The 22,376-nt window shown below is 43.2% G+C and overlaps 3 protein-coding genes across 3 annotated transcripts; all 3 read right to left on the reverse strand.

Annotated features, from left to right (window-relative positions):
- Nucleotides 1-1,004: 1,004 nt before the first annotated feature.
- Nucleotides 1,005-6,513, reverse strand: BO70DRAFT_372440 (uncharacterized protein; the record flags this gene model as incomplete). Its single annotated transcript, XM_025544852.1, has 7 exons — nt 1,005-1,032; nt 1,170-1,827; nt 1,884-2,663; nt 2,954-3,707; nt 3,774-4,127; nt 4,187-5,517; nt 5,580-6,513. 7 exons carry the CDS (start codon nt 6,511-6,513, stop codon nt 1,005-1,007), a joined length of 4,839 nt encoding a protein of 1,612 aa, XP_025397903.1.
- Nucleotides 6,514-6,943: 430 nt separating this feature from the next.
- On the reverse strand, nt 6,944-8,614 carry BO70DRAFT_74554 (ATP synthase complex assembly protein ATP12). Its single transcript, XM_025548683.1, has 2 exons — nt 8,147-8,614; nt 6,944-8,077 (listed from the first exon to the last, which is right to left on the reverse strand). The coding sequence occupies exons 1-2, from the start codon at nt 8,454-8,456 to the stop codon at nt 7,284-7,286; spliced, it is 1,104 nt and encodes a 367-aa protein (XP_025397904.1). The 5' UTR covers nt 8,457-8,614; the 3' UTR covers nt 6,944-7,283.
- A 1,035-nt stretch (nt 8,615-9,649) lies between these two features.
- Nucleotides 9,650-11,904, reverse strand: BO70DRAFT_295062 (glycosyltransferase family 2 protein; the record flags this gene model as incomplete). Its single annotated transcript, XM_025539498.1, has 4 exons — nt 9,650-9,763; nt 10,298-10,589; nt 10,929-11,798; nt 11,867-11,904. The coding sequence occupies 4 exons, from the start codon at nt 11,902-11,904 to the stop codon at nt 9,650-9,652; spliced, it is 1,314 nt and encodes a 437-aa protein (XP_025397905.1).
- Nucleotides 11,905-22,376: the final 10,472 nt, after the last annotated feature.

A 22,376-nucleotide genomic window follows, 5' to 3' on the forward strand; every position in this document is an offset into this window, starting at 1 on the left:
GTCGACACTTAATAGCGCGAAGGGTGTATTGATGAATGTGAAAGGGATCCTAAGGAAGTCAGATGAGATAGAGAAGCCCCGATATCCCATCGTCGGGTCGACCATGGCTTCCCTGATATAACATTTCTTTTTCCACCAGTTCCCCTTTGTCTCCCCATCTACCTTCTGTTCGGCTTCTCCAAGTAATGCTTATAGACTGTTGGCGGATGCGCGCCGGATCAGTGCCACTGATCCGTGAGGAATGCGGCATTATATTCGTATTCAACAACATACATTCTCATTATCATTTTCCCAAACTTCCATGTGCAGTAGTAGTTGGGCACGGCACGACTGAGCCCTTCATAGTCAATTTTTCTCCTGCGCAACAATTTTCATTGAAATGCAACGCACGTAGAAATCGGCGCCCTCGAACCAAGAGGCCATGTGCCATGCGCCTCTCATAAGTAACAATCGTCGAGGTCAAATCCAGTTTGGTCCTTGGGGTATGCTCCGTGATTCATATCTCGACCTTTCCCATAATGCATTAGCTTGAATGGAGTTGCCGCCTTGCCTATGTGATCAGCCACGCGCGTTGTTTTGTGCTCCCTCACCTCTGTTAGCTAGATACAACTCAGCCCAACCTACTGTATTTTGTTAACTTGCTTTCTTTACGTCATCCACCGACTAGAGTTCACCGTCAAAAGTAGACACCTCGTCAATGAGACATAAATTTCCTCTGCTCAACGAAGCATAAATTGCACCAAGTTTGGAGAGTAAGAGTCACTACCCCCCCTGCTGAGCTTCATTGCCAATATACATATACATGTATACATGTCAACAACGGTACAATGGTAGATGTACTGTGATTAATGAATGGAAGTAAAATTGTCAGGTATGGCATCGGTGCCATCAATTTTCTGATTTGGGTAAAGTCAAAGTATAAAAAGCTAGATTCATGATAATGTACAGTGAGGAAGGCACTGGGGAGGTAGGTAAGGGTTAAATCATCGAGCCAGGTAAGGAATCTACGAATCCTTGAAAGTGGCCTCGTATCTATCAAGTTAGGAAATCTATAGTCAGCACCCGGTCGCATGAATAACCTCGTTCCTGTGTTTGCAGGGGTAGGTGGGAGGCGGGTAGGGTGGGGTTGTTCTTGTTGTAGAGTGAGTTGGGATTTTAGCCATGCGTACCTCTTTCCTCTGAACGCCCAAAGTCCCCAATTACCGCAGGAGACATCATGCGGGTCCAGATCATTAAGATCCCAGCGTAGACTGCGGAAGATGTTCTCGCCAGGCTCCAGCAGAATATCGAACTCACCGGCGCATTTATCCCGGACCCAGTTAATGTCGCGCTCCATGTCCCACTGCGTGTACCCCGTACTGATAATGGGGACCTTAGTCTCTAGGAGTTGCGGAAGCGTTTCCTCCCATTCATGGGAGCTGGCTGGATGTCCAAGACCCGGATGGAAGAGCATGACACAGTCCAGGTACGGATCGAACGGCTGGAAATATTGCGCTTCGTACATCGTGTGAAAGTACTCAACATATGTCGTAATCTTAAACTGTCCTCCAAGTCTATCTTCCACAATACCGCCGAACGGGTTTTCGGGTGTGCGCTCGGGAAGGGGAAACTCTGTATCTCGATTGGCCATGCTTTCTGGTCCAATGAAGATTAGATGGATCAGGGAGCGTGGGAAAATATAGCTGAGCTGAAGCCAGACTTCACGAGGCAACGAGGACTCGGCCCTGGCACCCAGAATAAAAATACGGACTGGCGGGGCCTTCAGGCGTAGCCCTTGGATATCAACGCCCTCTCCGGTTTTGGGGGGGTGTAAAGTGTACCGGAGCGCTACATGGACCGGTCAGGTTGATGAAAGACGGGGCGTGAGGAAGATTGGGACCTACCGCTCACACTCTTGAGACCCTCGACAGTCAGTCTGCCTCCTTTTCGCACATTAAAAGGGCTCAGCTCATGCAAGACGCTTCCGATCGTGAGTGGATAGGTGAGCATCCTAGTCACCTGCCGCATGCTCCGGTCATCGTTAATTGCCTCAAACTCTCGCGTATAGAGAAAGGTGTCCCAATTCGTCATATTGATGACAAAATTGTCGTCCTGAAGTCCCGGGTACGAGAACTCCGGGAAAAAACGACCGGAACGTAAATCATGGTCGTCCTCATTGATCTGTCTAATGGTCTCACAAATTTCTAAATGAGCCTCGAAGTCATCCATCCAGTGACCCTCCGAACAGTAGATCGGGACACCACAGTCGGGACATTCGAAATGAGAGTGAGCCGGCGGCAGACACTCTGAGCTCGCTTGACTCTTTCGAGACTCCGGGTCATGAGGGGAGTGAGGCAGTCGGGTCTGTTGATGGCTCGGATGGGGGCAGAAGGCATTCTGTTTGATAAAAGCCGCACGCTGTCGTATTTCAGCCGCCGGTGACCGAGAAAAGGGATGGAAAAGGTTGTTCGGTTTCAACAGGGCCCGCGCGTCCGGCGCAGCGCTTGAAGTGGCAGAGTTGGCCTTCTGCGTCACTGACCCGACTGATACGGAGGATGAAAGAGTACCCCGCTTGACTGGCCCTTGCGAAGCTTTAGGTCCCAAAGGACCACTGCCCCGCGAGCTCAAGGTCCGCACATACGAAGCGGGAAAGCCGTATCTTGGGGGAGTGACATAGGCAGTAGCTCTTCGCCGAAGCACCTGCAGACAGCGACCACATGTGTATCCGCCAGTCATTGTGGGTGGTGCAAGGCAACGCCCGACAGAATCATTGATGAATTAGTCGATTGAGTTGCTCGCATCTGCCGGCGGCTTTTTGTCCGCAGTCACGTGATGCTCGCGCTGTGTGATTACTAGGTGTGCTTGCTCCCGGGCCGTATACGGAGTACTATGGTTTCATACACGCTGCGATGCACGGTCCGCTGGTTCTCAAACAGGCTCACGATAACATGATCTAGCTAGAAAATATCCTCACAGGCGCTCCAGTCGCGGGCTGCCCGGCTCTCCCAGTATCGCCCATTGTGCGCCCAGTAATCCTCGCCAGTGACAGGACATTTGGCTTTGCTAAACCACTGAGGTTGATACTCCTCGCCCCGAGTCTCTCTCTCCCTCCTCTTGGCTCGCTGCTTCTCTTCCACCCGATGCTTTTCACTGGCGGCGAGGTCATATTCGCCTCCTTCCATCGCCCGCTGATCAGGCCGAAGCCGTGTGTCAGTAGGCGGTAGGTAGCCCTTCAAACCCTCGGGGAGAGCATTTAGTGTAATGACGAAAGGTGTCAGATTAAATGGGATTCCGCTCGGACGAGCATGGCTTTGCCAGACCAGAAACGTCTTGGCTGATTCTGGGTCTTTCCCAGACACTGGTGCCTCAAACCCCGGGGTATGGCGCGCATAGATCTTGTCATTCCACCTACCGCCAATACTCCATTTCGGCGATCCATCCCGATCCACCACCTTACCGGCCACTTGGTATGCGGATGCAGCCTTCCATCCCCTTGGTTTGAAATCCAAATAGCAAACTTCGCCTGTGGTCCAGTTTTTTATTTCCATTAAACCGTAATTATCAACCGTGGGGTTCCCGGTAATGATGCCGATGACAGATGACGTTACTTTCTTCCAAGTATATAGCTCCTCTCCTCCAGATGCTGGTCGTAACTTCAAGAACCAAGTACCCAGGAGATTGATGTCAAAGGATTTTCCATAAAACTTTGACTTGAGAGCAGACTCGCCCTGTAAAACGGGGATATGTCAGCGTGAACCACATACGCCAAGGGAAATAACCCATTCAAATCTTACATAGTAGTCCCACTTCGCTGACTCGGCCCATGCAGCACCGATCGGTGGATGATGGCTGACCTGTTCGATAAAGAACCGGTAACCTTTGTCGGGCCGCACATACTCAAATGTCTCACCCAGAAGAGGATTGAATGGTTTGGCTACACGGCCAATAGTCGAGGCGTATTCGCTCGCAGCGTACGCGGCGACGTACACCAGACGTTCCATCGAATCGGGTCGGTCGGCTGCAATATCCAAAAGGTCTGCGTATTCCAGGTCTTCCGCCACACGTTGAAGTAGCGAAGTGGGCTCATTGAACGAAACGGGGAGAGTCATCTTCGTCATATCTTTGCCTATCATAGACTTCAATATACCCTAATGAGTGTGAGTTTTGCAGCATAACATCGACTTCATGGCCTAAAGCGACTACTTACCCAGAGCGAAATCCTTGGTCGGTTATCGTAGTCCATTTTGAGTCTCTGTCTTACGGGCTCTTCGTATCCCGTGAACGATGGGGCGATTTCCACTCGCTTCAACATTCGAAGCTTACTGCTCTCTTGTTGGGAGTTCTCCTCATTCACTTCTGCGGCAAGGTCCTCTGCTTGAATCTCCCCAGAATCGATGGCATCAAAAAACTCATCCTCATTGCCCGACTCCGAGTCATAAAATTTGTCCATGAGAGAGATGGCCGACTTTTTGTGGCCAAGCGAGCTTTCATGTCCTTGCACCACATACTGTGATAAAGGCGCTGGCTCTTGAGTCTCACTTTCCACATCGTCCATGTCTTCACTGGTGGCTTGGATGCGAGAGGGAGCTTTACTAACCGCACGGCTCGTGACTGTTGACTCCAAGGCTTCCTTGAGCGCCCGTTTAGTACGCCTACGCTTCTCCTCGGACTCACCCATCCGGGACTGGAGCTCCTCATGTTCCTGTGCAATCCTTGCCATGCTTTCTTCCCACATTTTGCGCAGATGTGCCTCCCGATTCAGTCGATACTGCCAGTACGCATCACGATCCCTGGATATTTTCGAGAGACTCTGTATCAGCCCTTGTAAACTGCTCACCGCTGCCTCATAGGCGCATAAAGCTTGATCAACGGCCGGATCTGAAAGAGACATAGTTGGGTTCTTTGATTTTTCTGCCTGTAAAGAAGAAGTAACGTCTGCCAATATATCAAGCTGAAGTTTCGTCGACTGGGCGGTGATATCCATGGCATCTTTGTCTGCGGGTGGCACATCATGGCTGGATGCGTAATCATCGTCTTCGCCGTCGTCGAAATCAGGAGCTGAGGCTACATTGCTGCCTACCCGATTCACTTCGTGTGATGGAGCGGTGTTTTCTAATGACCCGTACATCGAGCCATCCTCATCTTCAGGAGCGCTCGCTAATGTTGTATGAGACGCATACGTGCTGAGTCGGGTGCCACTGCTACTCGGCACGTTGATAGATGAAGGTGCAAGGCCTTTACCTGACTCTGAAATGGTCTCAGACTGTCGACCCTCGGCCTGCCCCATTTTAGCCAGCCGGAATACTTCTGCATGTCTTGTTTGGCGCCTCTCTTCCTCCTTCGCCTCGTCTTTAGCCCATTGAATGGCATTGTTTAGAGTCCAAAACCAGCGCTTCGCCTCGACAATATGGTTTGCTTTCAGGTGATATTTGACAGAAGACTTCCCGTGGATTTCGAACCGGGTCTTGTCTTGAGAATCCATGTTGAGCCTAGCAATCTTCATGTTGATCGCGCCTCGGCAGGCGGAGCCCGCATCATCTTCAGAAAGCGAAGTGTCAGCTGCTGTCTCATTTGCTCGAGATCCAGCCTATGGATCATACCTTGGTGCTTATAATAGCTTAAGACGCCGTCCTCCAAAACAAACCATCGCAGTTTATAGCCACTTGTATAATTGGTCCATTTTTTCAGATAACCTTTCATTTCACGCGCATCCTTGCCGGCGAACGGCGCTTCAATTGCGCCAGAGCGACCGGGAGTACCCTGAGTCGCGCTGGCCCCAAGAATTGCCCTTTCCTGTATACCACGTTGCGCGACGACTGCTGCGGGTGATTTCTTGACAATCGCACGGGTCCGGTCATCCTTAGTAACATCCTGCGGCAACTTGCCCTTCTTGTCACGACGGAAAGGGTCGGCCCCATGCATTAACAGGATTTGAATCAATTTAGTATCTTTTTTCCGCGCTCCTTCGTGAAGTAGAGTACCCCCAGACTGAGCGGTAACAGAATCTGTGACTAGGTCTAGACTGTTGACGTCCAATATTCCCTCGACACGAGGCTCCTCAAGCACCTTCTCTAGCCCGTCATAATCATTGTGGGAGACGAGAACCTGAATCTCTCTAGTCTTGGCATCGATGAAAAGCGAGCGGGCAAGCTGAAGTTGCTGGAAAATCTCCGGGGTGCGTGCGATATCGAGAGGCGTCTGGCCACAGTAGTTAACGATTGCGTCGTTGAGCGAAGGTCGATTCAGCAATTCGCGAACCACGGGGCCACGTCCAAGTTGGGCGGCCAAATGAAGAGGTGTGTTGCCATCGTGATCACGCACGTTTACGTCCAATTCATCACTCGCGGACAATATATACTCGACAACTTGCGGTTCAGCACATTGGATCGCAAGATGAAGTACCGTCGTTCCGGAGAGGGTGTCAGGGCCCTGCGATTCCCTGGTCTCCTTGATGGCCTTTGAGATCGCAGTTATATCCCCGCTTCGTAAGATCTCAAAGAGGCGAAATGTCCGCACCGACTGATGGAGGGACATACTATTACTCTCTGCGTGAGATATGAATGGCAGCTTCTCGATATTATCACCACTTCCCTGGGAGCCTGTGGGCTCTAAATGGGGGGACATGGAGGATCGGCTCAGCTCCTGACGTATATCTCGGTAGCTGGGACTTCAGACAATGGTTGGAATCCCGTTCAGATGACACTGTTGACCGGAGAAAGGCGAGGCGGCGGGCGCCAGCACACTTTGAGAACGTTTGTGCCTAGAATGTACCCCTAAACGACGTCAGCGAAACGCCCAGCCTACAGAGACTTAAGTTAAGGAGGGGAGGAGATGATTTCATGATCCGTGGAACCGACTCAGCACTCAGAAGCTCACTCACCTTTTCCCCCTTTCCGTCATCTCTCGCTCACCACCAAGATGCCTAAGAGTATCAAGGAACCTTATGTTAATGTGAGGGAAATTTTATCGGGTAAAGGAAGATAGTGCGGAGTTGAGACGGAGCAAACTTTCTAAAGCAAGTCCAAGGCGAAGAAAATGTTGCTCAGGAAGACAGCCTATTGTGCAGGTATATTGACTGGTGTGATGGTACTCCGTACGGAGTAAACTGTATCTATCTGTCTGGGTTTACCAGCCACGAGTGACATTATCCATCCTTCTTTTGGAACATTGGCAAAGACGATAGAACAGCACAGCGCGTATATATTACTGCGGTAGATGCATATTTGGAGTTTTGTGGGGAAAGGAAAATAGAGCGATATGATACAACTCAGGAGACACATGAATGTGACGATGCAGTGGAACTGTCACCTTGACTCTCCGCTCACTACGACAACGACGCTGCCCAACTGTCGCTTTAGATCCTCTTTATCCACATCATGAGTATCCTCTACCTCGCCCCACATATCAGTTTGCCACTTGACTTCCAAGCTGGACGCCTCGGCGGCCTCTTCAATGCCGAATCTCTCCCGCCCTGGTCGTTGCATGTGACGGAAGTTCTCGCTCCATTCAACAACCAGTCGAGCGGCAATTAGCAGGCTTTTCGCAGCAAGGAATCCCCTCTCCAGACCAGCCAGATCATGGGCCTGTAGACTGGAAATCCACTGCTCAATAATGTCTTTCGTGATCTGGGGCTGGGAGGAGGGCAATATGCTATCGGTTTCCATAATGGGCTGTATGTCAACGCCAGGCCACAGTTTGGTGCCCAGGAAGGCGATGGTGTCCTTGGCAGTCCTCATTTGCGCCTCTCGGAGGCTTTCTGGTCTGTTGATATCCTTGTCGACTTCCCCAGCACTGCAAGCATTCTGCTCCGGTACCCAGCATAGCAGAGTATCCGTGTCCAGGTAACGCATCGCAGTTTTCACTATTTGAGCTCTTGTGGTGGTCTCCCCTTGGGCATCTTCCCGGGCAATATCCGCCGCGCGAGCGGCGAGAGAAGTTAGAGGAATCAGGTGGTTCTTCAGCGCTTGTTGGGCGTTAGTCATGACATCCCACTCCAGAGCTATGGCATGAGCAAGATATATCTTCGTCGATGGTATGGATAAGGCGTCTTTTGAAGGTGTCCGTATAGGGCGGGTGTCGAGCAAAACTTGATAATCACCTTCTGGGGGAAGTAAAAGCATGTCAGTCCCTTGACCTGTAAATCACTGCGGTACGCCGAGGAACATACCCTTTTCTTTTCTTACATCAACATTCTTCCAAAATCTCTTCTTCATTATTGTAGACGTCTGTCCAAAACGCGGACTCGTACCGACTTTCTGATACGACTTCCCATCTTCCTGTCGTAACTCTGTACGTGCCCCCTGATCAGGTACGGGTAAAGGGGCCTTGGGAGGAGGACTATGTGCCGTGATAGGGTTGGCTATAGCAAGCTTCCATGCTGAGGTGGTGAAAGAGCATAATATGGTGCCCTTATGCCATGAACGGTTCACTATTGCCTGCCGCGAGGTAGCCGCAAAGGCCCGATGAAATAGAGGCATCGCCTTCCGAGCAGATGATTGCGAGTGAGCAAGCGGTTGAGAGGGATAGGGGGAGAAGTAAGTTGATTGAAGATCGTCCTGGGATTTGAAATATTTCCCCCCTTCGACCACCGCTTCAATGGGTGCTCATGAAGAGAAAAGTAATAATCTCAGCCGAACATTATACTGCCCGGCTAGGTGTCGGATTAGAACGCCACAGGCGCCACATCTTATTGATTCTCCGCCACACATTTCTGCACCTTGCATACCTACTTTGTACGGAGTACTACTCCGTACCACTTGGCCTATCTAGTATCCTGGTGGCACAGGGAGGCTACTTCTCCTCAAATTACTTTCATCAAACATACTTGAGACCTCGTGCAAGAAAAGCGAAACTCTCCAAATACAGGCTTAATTGTGAAGGTTAAAACTGTCATCAATGTATTACTGTGTTTGTTGCTGCCAGTTTGCAGGCACTGTACACAACACCATTCTCACTGATTTGCATAACCAGTTCCGTTGCGGTGAGCGGCGTGGTACATCAGCTACCTTCATTTAATATAAGGGATCAGTAGATGTAGTGCCAGATTTGCGCGATAGTGACCTTCAACCCCCATATAATGGAAAACTACTAATGTTCAGAGGAATCATCATATTTGAGTATAAAGCAGATAATGAGATAAAGTATAGAGGAAAGTTCAAGGCCAGAACATAAAGAAAGCCCAGTGAACATAGGAAAGATATTGAGAGATAACAATCTCAACTATAACAAGGTCCGCCCATGCTTTTGTAATTTACAAAAAACCTCCTTATTCCGAGAGTTACAGAGGCTGTCAATCCGAGCAAATGGAGGTTACAACACTTCTGAAGTTGATACCTTGCAAATGCGTGTAAGCCAAATCCAAGAAAGCACGTCAGGGGGAAAGATAAAGGAACAAGGACTATTGGACATTCGACCAGGGAGGGTGTAATATGTCAGCTGCAGGCTCCAAAGAGCCCTTGAAATGCATAGTATTTCCAAATTCAGCGTCATCACGGCATTTCGTCGTAAGTGTTTATTAATCAACCGTAATTCAAGATTTTTGATGAAGAGTTCGCTAGAACTCAACCAGTCTTTGGGTAGCCGGTACCAGGAATAGCTCGGCTATGAAATGATGCTAGACATAAAATGAGGCAGACTGTTGGCAGACCACTCATCGTCCACGCAGGCCTAATCATTGGGTTATGAAGCTCGGGTAATAGGGACGTTTCATGCGGTCCATGTCTGTTCGCTTCTTCATACGTTCCGCGTCATAATCGTCAGCACCGTCTCTGCTACCCCATGTAGTCTGTATAATGGAATCAATTAGCAAATCAGTACCACACAAGTTGCGGTAATATGTGAGCTTTAGAGGTGTTGCAATAATTAATGGAAAAAGAGAGGTGAGAGGAGCAGAGCAATAAATAACCAAAACACCAAAGTATTTGGGTAATAATACACAACTGATCCGAGGGCGCAAGGAAAATTCAACATGGCGTGACAAAAAGAGTTTGGGAAAAGCGGGGAGTAAATGGCGAAAATAGAGGTTGTTGATAAGGAAAAGGAAAGCGCGTCTGAAAATGGAAATGGAAATGGAAATGGAAATGGAAATGGAAATGGAAATGAAAATGACACGAGAAGCAAAGGGGGCGCAAACCCTCAACCGGGTTACCGAGATGGGGAAGGCCGTGGGTGGATACAGTGAAAGTGAGGTGAGACCCATGACCAATGCAGAATGCATTTTAGGAGGGGCTGGGAGTTGGGAAATTATTCTGTACAAGGCTGCGCTCATGTGTACGCGCTCTGGGAATAGGCTGTGTATTGTTCGGAGTTGGCAACTTACCACATTCAAAGTTAGTACAGCGTATATTTTAATCGCTCCGTGGAAATAACCGAACAGTATAGACACCGGTAAAAGTAAGATGTCCGCTGGGTAACGAATGTAATGTCCCAGAAGCTTGATGAATTTGCTAGCAAACATCCACACCCCAAGGGCTTGCATAGCCAGCATGTGTGCGTTATCGTCCCAAGACACTGTAGATTTGTGGCAGAGTATAAGAAGCAGTAGGTCGCCTAGGAGGGCCGGGGGCGAAAGTGTTGTCAAATGGACGGCGTATGCGCTCCAAGGCTGACGGCTAGTAATAAAAAAATTGAATGTTAGCGTAAAACTTGGACGAGGCACTTGTCATCAATCAATGAGATACACCTATATTCGCACAATCCTTATTCCAAAAAGGAATATTGGTAGGCAAACATACTAACGGCCCAATCCTCACAAGATGGGACGAGTGTAGCACGTTTGCGGGTATTTCCAAATACTGGTGACAAAGCAGGGATATGTATAGTGAAGTTGTGTTCATGAATCAACCACTGGAACGCCAAGCAGGGCAGATGGGGAAACAGGAATATACAATAACAAGGCAAGTACTCCACATGCCGCACCGATAAGAGGGAAACCAGGGTAGGAAACTTACTACCAGATGTGTTTTTCATGAAACATACTTGTGAGGTTGCTCCTCCAGTTGCTTCTAGACCAACGAGCGCATTGCTTGAGGAACTTGGGATTGTCTTCCAAAGTTGTCAGAACCTCGGCTTCAGGATGGTATTGCATGAAAGTCTCCCAGCCGTGGGACACCATCCAGCGGGTAATGAAATTGTCATCGTCTGCGTTAAGTTGATACTTTCCAAACCACCATTCTTCATTGGTGAACGCATATGTAAAGCCTTCGTTTTGGAGGATGTCAGTTTTGTATGCGACAGTCCGTCCCGACATACAAGGAAGCCCGCCATCGATATGTGTTGTAGCTGCGCAATCAAAATTTCTCCGCTCTAGGTAAAGAGCGCCCAGATATCCCCATATGCGCTGAGAAAATGTTGGTGTAACAGCTCGTCGCAGGCGCTGACAAGTGACTACACCCCCAAATCGCTCATCCTTATCAAAAGGCGCTAAAATCCAGGGAAGAACTGTGCGTGGCCAACTAACATCATCATCTGCAAATACGGTGATTGCTGTGCAGACTTCTGGAATAGCCCTTGTCATTTGTCGACGCTTGTTTGGGTGGGTGACAGTGAAAAGACGGATTCTTGACTTTGAAGCTGGCATCGAGTTCAACATATTCTCGGCCTTTACCCGATTCGCTTCAATGGTCACCAAGAGCAATTCATAGGGGCGATTGTCAAGTATTGTTCTTATCGTCTCAACGAGTTCATCGCCACAACCCTCCAGGGTTGGTAGTATTACCGTCACATCTTGTGCGGTTAGTCTTGGGTTCTCGGGGGGGTGAATGGGCTTGAATGTCCAGAAGTAGACAAGATTCACAACAAGGCGGAAATAGCGATAGAAGCTGTAAGAAAAGGGAGTCAGTCCAGTGATACAAAGCTCATCCACTGATTAGCCTCGAGAAATACTAACAAAAGGGCAATGAAGGCCCGCATGAATGGAAACTCCATGGTTAAAGTAGATGGGGAGGAAAGGTTAGAACTTGCTTCCTCGACCCAACTAATTTTCGAATAATCCTTTGTTGTTTGCCTGTATGCCTTGCTTCTCAGTCTGGGTCTCCTCGTGATCCTCCTCACTGTAAATTGCAAGGAGGCTGAGTGTGCACAGTATACTTACAGGGGAAATGCCCATGCATACAAACAGGCAGCTTTGGTTTCAAACACCGCTGTTAAATATAATTTGTATAGAGGAGCGACCTTAGAGCGAAGAAGTAGATATGGACAGAAAAGAGAGAGGACGGAAAGAAAGCTGAAATAGCCAAACGAGTGTCTGGGTAAAAGGAACTCCCCAGTACCTCGTTAAAAAGCTCTTGGAAACAGAAAAAAAAAAAGGGCCAAGTGGGAAAAACCAGCTACAAGGTCAATTGCCTTCTCAAAGGAAGCGAACATATATGGGCGGACATGCAACATCGGGGGTTTTAATTTGTTGCAGATGGAGTCGATGACACGGAATAGCAGGGAAGGCACATGTTCAACTCCGGCATCCAGACAATGGATTGAGCCAATCCCTAAAAAGAAATATAAATAAGTTACTTGTGGGCTCCAGTTTGTTTGTCATTTTGAGTGTCATGCAGGTGTATTTTTGCCTCGTGCGTCAGAGACCCTGGATCTAGATGGACTGATGGAGGATAATGCGGGTGGAGAAAGGATTGGCGGCGGCCCATGCAGCTACTGTGCAGTGACATGGACCAGATAGTGGGGACAGCTGATGGTGTGTGGATTTATCCCCTAAGCAAGTACTACGGAGCAAAGGAGGCACATTACTAGTTACCTAGGAGTGTGGATATAAGCTTAGGAATGGCACCCCGGTTGTTGCGTGTGGGTAGTCTCCGAGTTGCGCGGTGTAACCGGTCTATTCTTACCTACATACAACAGCAAAGCTTACTGATACCTAGTACTGTAATGTGTTACATACAATCCATCGTCTGTTTTTAATACCTCTATATTAGCTTTTCCTCTTTCCATTTTCGAAAAAAAAAAAAGAACAGAGCTAATATCCATTTCTAATTATTAATTTTCTTTTCTTTGGGGGGCAGTTAGAACATAACACTAAGAGTAAAGTCTAAAGTAATGTGGCTTGATCCAAGCGCTGTTTAGAAAGAGGTATCAATGATAAACAGTATCTAAGGTACCACCTAAAGCTAGTAGCAATACGTAACGGAGGGCAGAGGGGATAAGATTATATAAATCTTAAATTTTATGCTGCTACTACACCTACGGAGTATATGTATGGAGTACCTACTCTGTAAGGAAGATTACATAGAACTTAAAAGGGGTTGAAGTATCTTTAGTTATTTAATATTTTATCTAACTACAGTAAGTTCTCCAAGATATACTCTTTATTGTATTAAAAGCAAGTTACTCTCTGCTTTCCTTCGGTATATATAGGCCCTTTTACTATTTGCTGGTATCTTGTTTCTTACATCTTAACAAGGATAAACAACTATGCATCCAGATAGTCATTTGCTATTAGAGAATCCATAAGATTTATACAGGCCAAGGACCGTAGGTAGTTGACCTTCAGTCCCTAGATTGATTGACTTTGAGGCTGCTACTCTAACCTCCTAACTAGCTAGAAGCTATAGATTCTGGGCACTAGATGGAGGCAATCATTCCATATACAATTAGAACTGTCACTCTGCATTAGCTATGAACATGTGGTCTAAGCTCTTTTTCAACATAGAGAATTGGCTTGCATGTGTTGTTTGTCAGTATTAGTGCATTACTTTGAACATATGCACATTACAAAACAGCTGTATATACAGTCTATTATTCTGTTCTCTGTTGTATGTACTACGTATGTTAATACATATAGCTTATCATCGTGACTAGTAACTGCAGTAATCAACTATCCTGCAAGTCACCTTAAATGGCTATGGCTAGACCAGGGTATCTCCGCTCTAGTATATCCTTTAGAGCAATCACATGCATTTGTAAATGGAGGGCATCTTTAGGACTAAATCACAAAGCTATTAACAAGCAGCTAAGGAACAGGAGTTGGAAATTACACCAGGTGTGACTGTATTGCGCATATCTTAGGTATTATACAGCATTGAGTCAGGTAAGCATAGCAGCTTTAATAGCAAATGAGTACCAGATGCTGATTTAGTGAAGACTGTAGTAATGTCAGACATGTAATTTAATTACAATACTCTTTATATAATCCTGATCATGGTTCAAGAGCTCCTCTACTAGATATTATCTCTCCCATATCTTTATCTAAGACTTGGCGCGCAAGACATTAGTATGGCTTTCCTCTGGAGTACCAGGTGTCCTTCCTTTACATGATCGGATTATTCCACCCAAAATAGCTACTCGTGCATAATAATCCTAAGTGACTAAGGCAGACGCGTATCTCAGCACGGACATGGCTACAGTAGCCTAGTAGGAGAGTTCCCACCAGTACGGAGTACAATGAAGTAGGCTGCACTAACTTGTGCACAGTCCTCCTCTACCTGCAACTAAGGAGCTTGAGATGGATGTATTTTATATTAGTTTTCGGTAAGCCCGTGTGGTAATTTATACCTAGCTAGATATACCTTCCTTAAGTAGTTTTCTACAGACTACTAAGAAGGGTAGGTATGCTGGTGCTATAGGCGGTTGAGATGCTGTTTAAAATAATATATCATTTTATATTAATAGTAAATATGTTTCTCTTAAGAACAACAGTCACTCTCCATAGTAGGAAACACCGACAGGGGGGATGACTTAGCCAGGAACCCCTTTCACTTGAGCTGTTTAGAGTAAACTCTTGATTTTATACTCTACGTATACAAAGCCAACAGCCTAATTGACAGCATGGATCTGCATGTCATAACTGGATATCATCTGACAAGTCCATAATATGGCGCTGGTTTCATGGTATGAGAAAGTACGAAGTAACAAACCAAGGATTTACTTAGAGGGAGGGGCGTTTAATGAACCTTACAGAGTACTCCGTACCGTCTGACAGACCCAGACCTTGATACGGAACCTTGGGTGGACAGTGCATTCATTGTTGATAGCAATATCTAGTCATTACCTATTACTTACTATCTAACAGCTGTTTAGTGTAATATGTATACTTTCTTGGCAACAGTAGTTGTAGCCAAGTGGGTGCCTTAGCTGTAAGGTATTCAGGGTATGTGCACGACACTAAGATTAAGTAATAATAAAACCTATGCCCTTACAACGACTGTTACTTATAAGCCCTTGATCAATAACTTTGCGGTGGCACATACCTACCTAGTATATATGCATAATATACTTAATATGTATACTCCGTATCTAGGGAAGCTTAACTAGAAGCAGTACCATGATACTCCTATAGATTACTCTATTACTTCCAGTTATTTACAAGGTGTAAATCTCGTATTGCTCAGGACTACGGATATTTGATTCTTATCCCACCTAGTGTCTACCTGGGTAGATAGGTAGATCGGTAAGACTTTGGTATCGAGTTTACATCTTTCTACTCCGTAGTAATAGTACTAATATGACTTCGTGCAAGTTTAGGTTCCTAGGTAGTTTATCCGGGGGGTTGACGAAAAGGCACAACCTCGCGGTACAATGCTTTTGTGAGTGCACTATTCGCCCTCCGTGTCCTACCCACGTACCTACCTACTAGGAAATAGGCTACTACGGGATGGTTACTACGGGGTAGATACTGTATCTGTACATGTACAGGTCCGCTCCGAAGGCGCTTTGATAGATCCTCGGTCATTCCCGGGTGAAGGTGGAGAGCTCTGCGGAGCCCATACCTTAGGCTGACCGGGGCGCCTCAGTAGTAGTACGTACTACTTCCTACTTGGTCATTAGTACCTTCGTACTAGTCAATACTGTGGCAGACTATGTATGGGGCAAATCTCCACTGCAGCGTCGTGGTTCGCTTACCTGCGACAGCAGGCAACTTGCCTATCTAGGCCCCCGAGTACTTAGGACGCTGCCGCCTCCGCTACGTGTTTGGCGGCGACGGGAAACACACTGGGCTGACTCCTGAGCGGGCAGGTCCAAGGAGATTGTCCCGTGCTCTTACGACAAATTTTGTCTTGATGCTTAGTGGGGATCATCGTAAAAGTTGTCCGCACCAACGTTATTATCCAACAAGATAGGAAGAAAGCGGGCTTAAAAACATAATGGTGAGATATGTGGCCTCTGAAGATAACCGAAGTGCGTACCTACACTAGTAAGGTACACACTACGGAGTACAGATACTAGGTCTATCTCGATGCAGGATAGCGAAGAATGAAAGGAAATAGGAACTCACTGCCCTCCCAACCCGCAGGACGTTCTGCGAATGGGAGAGGAAACAAACCCTCCTCACCTAAAATTATATCCTACAGCCAGGTGCTCCGAGGTAGGTGGCAGTATTACTCCGTACTATGTGCCTAATAATACTATTATTATACGGAGTACTCCGTACATACCTAATCAATACGTTCACCAGTGGTTACGACTTGCGAGGGTCGACAACAACCTAGGTATATAAATAAGCGTGGCGGTTATTTGTGGAACGGCGTGAATCATAGGTACCTACTTAGTCCTACGGAGTACGGAGCTGCAGGTTAGTACATCAAGCAGCCGAGGACTTTTGTGGCCACCGGGCGGGGAGGTTCGAGTACGGGCCTGAAGCTCGGCCAGGCCATCGGTTCCCACACGAAGAGACAATTCGGAGCGCTAGCAACATCAACTACTGCACCTGTTATGCAACTAATCAAGTTAATCATTGACTACGGAAGGTATGACCTACCGGAGGTTCCACTGTTCTATCCCATTCAAGAGTCTGCCGTGCTGGCTCTGTGTCTTTTCGTTCCATCGAATTGGTCAAGCTTCAGTAGGGATGCAGAACGGAGCTGCCGGCAGGCGTCCGAAGTTCCAACCTCACAAAGGGATTGTTATTATCACCTAAGTGGGTAGAACAGTTCAATGGGTTCTACGCAACTGTTGGAACTTGAAAGGACTGCATACTACCTAGATACTAGAGGTAAGAAAGTGTATTACACAAACATGTTATAGCTAGGTGTTCTTTCCAGTAGTATCATCAGCCATTGCAATTATCTATCCTTTTCAGCAATGTCTGTTTATACAGTAGATCTGGGGATGGAGCACAATCTATGTATGCATTGAATGGATATCAAGCAGCAATGGTAGGTAGGTACTGCCGAAGGCGGTGAAGAGGGGGCGGATCGAACCTGCCATAGCGAGCAGTTGCCACTTGCGGCTATTAGTAGCATAGATAACCTCACCTACGAGTCCTCACCACCTAGCTAGTTGCAATAACATTGTCTTTACCAGTATCTTGCTATTCGCGAATAGCTTCATCTGATATTATTATCGTTCGACAAGGGCTGCCTACCTGCAGCACACCATAGCATCTCCGGTTATTCTTACAGCTTGATCCCTTACCAGTACCTAGTAAATAAGTGGGTAAATACCGTAAGACTACCCTATACATATTTAGGTACTGGGTACAAAGTAGTGCGGGCAGCATTATGTATGTAACATATGACTACACAGTGAAGCTCTGCATAAGTAGGTGGAAAAGAGGTGGAGCCTCAATCCCAAAGAAAATCAACTCCTAAGTATAGGTAGGCATCCTGTATGTCTACAGGTAGTAAGTTGTCTAATATCCTAAATATGAGATACTTGGTAAAACCTTCATACTATGCTCTTTGTACTTAATTAAAGTGAATGTCTTAAATCCTACGTGATTCCTCCACAAAAACAAGAGTTTAAAGGCTTCACCCTATCTTCCGATAAGAACTGCATGTTATTATAGATTATAGACTCCGTGCTCCGTACCCTGTCGCCAGAAATGTGTTATGCAAACTACCAACGCTATCACTCTTCTTAGCCTCAGGCAGCAAAGGCTGGCCTCGGCAGTCAGGAGGGCTGGAAGTGCAAATAGAATTATGAGACAGCCAAGTTGAATTCCAATGGACTGTTCTTTTATCACGGACCCGGAAGCCAAACCCTTTTAACCTACATCTAGAACCCATAAAATCGATTGTTTACTGCTTTCTTCCCTGTCAACATTTAAAAAACTCCTCTAGTCCGTTCATTTTACCTACTGTGAGATACTCAGCGTATCATGGCGATGAAAGGAATTGAAGCTTCCCAACTTTCCAAACCCTAATCTTTATCTATATGCTGAACTGTAGTCGTTCCAAGGTGGTATGGTAAGTTGCATATGTACAGCTTATGACGTCGGCGCATTGCATGCCTAGGTATGAACCTAGGTAAGACAGTTAACTCCTCATCAATATCGAGCGGTTAAGACCCTCTTTGTCTTGGGTCAGGCCAGTTGACAGCATAAGCATACCAGAAGATGGCGGAAGTGCAGGCAGTGCTTCCCCCCGGTGCACTAATGTGTGCGTATCAACAGGGTACACCCCGGCTAATCTTGCATCATTGCATGTTAACTTTCTAGAAAGTCTCAGTTGCAGCATAACCTAACATTCCGCCGTACTCTACCTGGTAGATTATTGGATGTTCCTTCACACGCCGCCTTTCCTTGCTTATTGTCCATCCTTCTTCCTCCTTTTTATTTCCCTCATTGCCATGTCATGCTAATGCCATTTAATGCCCACTGTCACCCAAAAATAGTTGCTACCCAAGGTCATTAGGCGTTGTCTATACGGGCATGACCCCATATGTTGTGCTAGTTATCAAACATTTACCCTAGTAAAGCACTTGCCCAAATGACTGACCCAGGAGCCCACATTTCTAACCAAGACCGATTCCCATGATTCTAGTTCCCGGACATGGATGGTTCGGAGTATACCTACACGAGGTACCATTGATGTAAAAAAGGTACCCGGGAGGAGTTTGTATCCAGTCTGCACGGTCAAAGTTGAGTTTGGCATCAAGCTGCGGCAATTAATCCTATGGCTTCATACAATTAAAATCCCCTTCATGTCCCTAGATGTCTTCAAGTCCTCATTTAAGTCTTTGTGAAACCCACATTCCCCTGCCTTTCGGCCCGTGTGGGTGAAAAGGGAATCAACATCGGCCTTCCTGGCTGCAGTAAGACGGGAGGCTTTGTTCGAGTGACAACATGTCATTCTCAAACTAACAATTTGCTTATGGAATTCCTTCCCTCCCAGAAGTCAATCATTAAGTGACATTCATCATCATAGAAGATACCGGGGCTTCTCCTCTAGCCCGGAGATCTTTAACTGGGTTGAGACTGACCCACAAATCCAACAGAGTAGACCATGCGATCAGATGCTATGGTTGTGCAAAGGTCTAGTAGTCTTATTGCAAGATAAATAGCGTTCTCTGGTGTTGTAAGACCGGTGATTTCATGAAGAGATAGAGAGGCAGGTTAAAAGACAGTCACCACTCCTGTCACAGGCGTACACTTCCTTATGCCCTGTACTGACAACATATATCCTTCCATAAAGCGCGGTGACTACACATGTAACATGAGACAGAATTCTAAATTAACATTTCCACAACATCAGACAGTCGGATGGCTCATACAAAAAGAATTATCACCAAGCTTACAACTTTCAATGCTGTTTGGGGGGGTGGGGGAAGTGTTCGGGACTTGATCGGATAAATCCTGGTCCTAAAGGAGATCGGAATGTTTGGGGGTGCGGGCATAACTTCCTGCCAATTATGAGCCAGTTATATGATAGGTCGTGGCTCGCTGCCTTCAGCAAATATAGTCACAGAGTAGGGAGTGCCGGCGTTGAGAGACCACAACAGAAACATCCAGTATGGATTGAGTTGGTCGGAGAGGGCTGCTCTCCTTGAGGATAAAGGTCCACGTATTATACCCTCATGTTGCTCCTAAGGGCTCTTAAGTACTCAACACGCGAAGGCTTGGGTGGGGTTGTATGCATATCAGACCTACTTAATTATAAAACTGGTCGCTGCCAGCATTATCTCTGTCATATTGCCTCCTTTGACTGATACCAATTATATAACATAATAGGTGTAGGGAGACAGCCGGTCCCAAAGCTAATCAGTTTTATTAGACTGATATTTACTGAGTTATATATATATATATATATAATTATCAGATTTCTGAGAATTCTTTTCTAAATATTAGTTATTTTTTCTTATATATAAGAATATAATTCTTTAAATATATAAACTTTATCTTTTATATTAAAAATAACTTATAAAAATGATATGATACAGCTAGGTTTACAGATAGAATATTATTTTATCTCCGGCTTACTAAGAGTAAGATATAGTTATTTTATCTCTGATTAAATAATTATATATTCTAGCAAGCTCTTAAAAAGAATCTATTAATAATTATTAAATAAAAATCTCTAAGTATTTATATTATTATTATAATAATTTTAAAAAATATTATTTTTATTTTTTATTAGTATTCTGTATTTATATCTTAGATTATATATAAATAAAATATGTAAAAGTATAGCCTGTTTTCTCTTTATTATCTTACTTCTGCTTTGTTTCTTGCTTCTGCTTTATTTCTTTATTGTTGACTTCTATTACTAATTATTATGGGGTTCTTATACAAAATCTTCAAATCCCAAATACTTAACAATACCTGTGTGATATATTAAAATAATAATAAAATAAAAAATAATATTGTATAAAAAAGATAAAAAAATATAACTTAAATATTTTTATTTCTTTTTATTATTTTTTTTATATTAATAATTAATTATTAGATTAATATAATTTAATTATTTTTCTAATATTAAAAATTAATTATTAATATTATTAAGAGAAGATCTCTTAAGAATATAAGAATAGTAACTCTTATAACACAGTAACACTTATGATATATTATATATCACAAAGAATATCTATACTACAGGAGCAGTCTCTTATAAAAATATTATATTAATAAATATTATAATATATAATTCACAGAATTCTTATAGATATATTTATCTAAAGAAAATTAGATAAAAAATTAATAATAATATTTTAAATAATATAAATATTATCTAAACTTTATAATAGATATATTTTTTTATATTATCTTAAATTATATATTCTTATAATCTTATTACTTAAAATCTATAAGATAATCTATTAAAATTATATTTATTATTTATATAAAATATTGAATATTATACTTATAAAAATTCTTCTAATTTTCTTAGAATTAATTATAAAATAATTATAGAGAAAATAATTAAATTAGATATAATCTTATTATTTTCTAAGAATTTTTATAAATAATTAAGTATATTTTAATAAATCATAAAACTAGAATAGAGACTTAAAATTATTAAAAATATTAAAAAATTTATAAATTTAAGTAACTCTAATATTTTATCTATAAAATTAAAGAAAATTAATATATATATATATATATTTATAGAATAGTAAATACTATAACACTTATAAGTATAAGAGTGTGTGTTAAGATAGTATAAAGAAAGTATATTTATTATAAAATTAAGATAATATTAATATTATCTAAAATATTATTACTAGTCTTTTATCTAGTTTTTTTTATAAATAGATATATTTATAAGAATTTTATAAATTTTATATTATATTAATATAATTATTTTATAAGAGATTATTTTTATAATTATCTCTTTTTTTAAAATCTTAACTCTTAAAATTATTATTTATAAAAAATTAGATACTATTAAATTTTCTGTTATAAAATCTTTTTTATAAAAATATTAATTAAAAAAAATAATTCTTTTTTTTTAAATATTTATTTTATAATAAGCCTGTTGTGACTATTTTATATAGCTATAATTATATTATTATTTATTATATTTTAAATTCTCTTCTTTATAATTATAATTAAGTAGTAAATATAAGATAATATTTTTAATTTAGATATAAATCAGAACTCAGAGCTCAGAGCTTAAAATTAAAAAAGAATATTTTTAATAAATTTTCTTTCTTTCTTTTTTTTTAATTTTTTTACTCTGTGATCTTCTTCTTTTTTTAATTATTATTATTATTATTATAAATAAGTACTTATTTAAAGAAATTTTATAATTATTTATAATTATAATTATCTATACTTATAGTTATTTATATTCTTATAATTATTTTATATTTTTATAATTATTTATATTCTTATAGCTATCTGTATTCTCATAGATCTAAAATATTTATATTAAATTATAAAATATAATATTTTATAATCTTATATTAATCTATAGATATTTATTATTTTATAAGTCTAAGATATATAGAGTGGCTTAACCTGACTGTTATATCTTAATCTTAATCTGGCTATAATCTAATAGTTAGATTAAGATATAAAAAATTTTTAATTATATAATTAAGATTAGATTAAGGTATAATTATTATTATAATTATTTATATCTATTAATTAGAAAGATCAGATATAATAAATATATTAATAATTATAAATTAATTTATAATATATATAGTTTTTTTATATAGATAATATATAAAATATAATATGTATTTAATTATAATATAAATATAATAATATTCTTTAGATATAATCTACT

This window comes from Aspergillus heteromorphus (genome assembly GCF_003184545.1).
Source record: "Aspergillus heteromorphus CBS 117.55 chromosome Unknown BO70scaffold_19, whole genome shotgun sequence".
Taxonomy (NCBI): domain Eukaryota; kingdom Fungi; phylum Ascomycota; class Eurotiomycetes; order Eurotiales; family Aspergillaceae; genus Aspergillus; species Aspergillus heteromorphus.

Bases quoted from the DNA above. Each gene is read 5' to 3' on its own strand.
- BO70DRAFT_74554 (XM_025548683.1), bottom strand. From the start codon at position 8,456: ATGCCTCTATTTCATCGGGCCTTTGCGGCTACCTCGCGGCAGGCAATA. The intron at 8,078-8,146 runs GTATGTTCCTCG...TTCCCCCAGAAG, and splicing joins TGATGTAAGAAAAGAAAAGG to GTGATTATCAAGTTTTGCTC.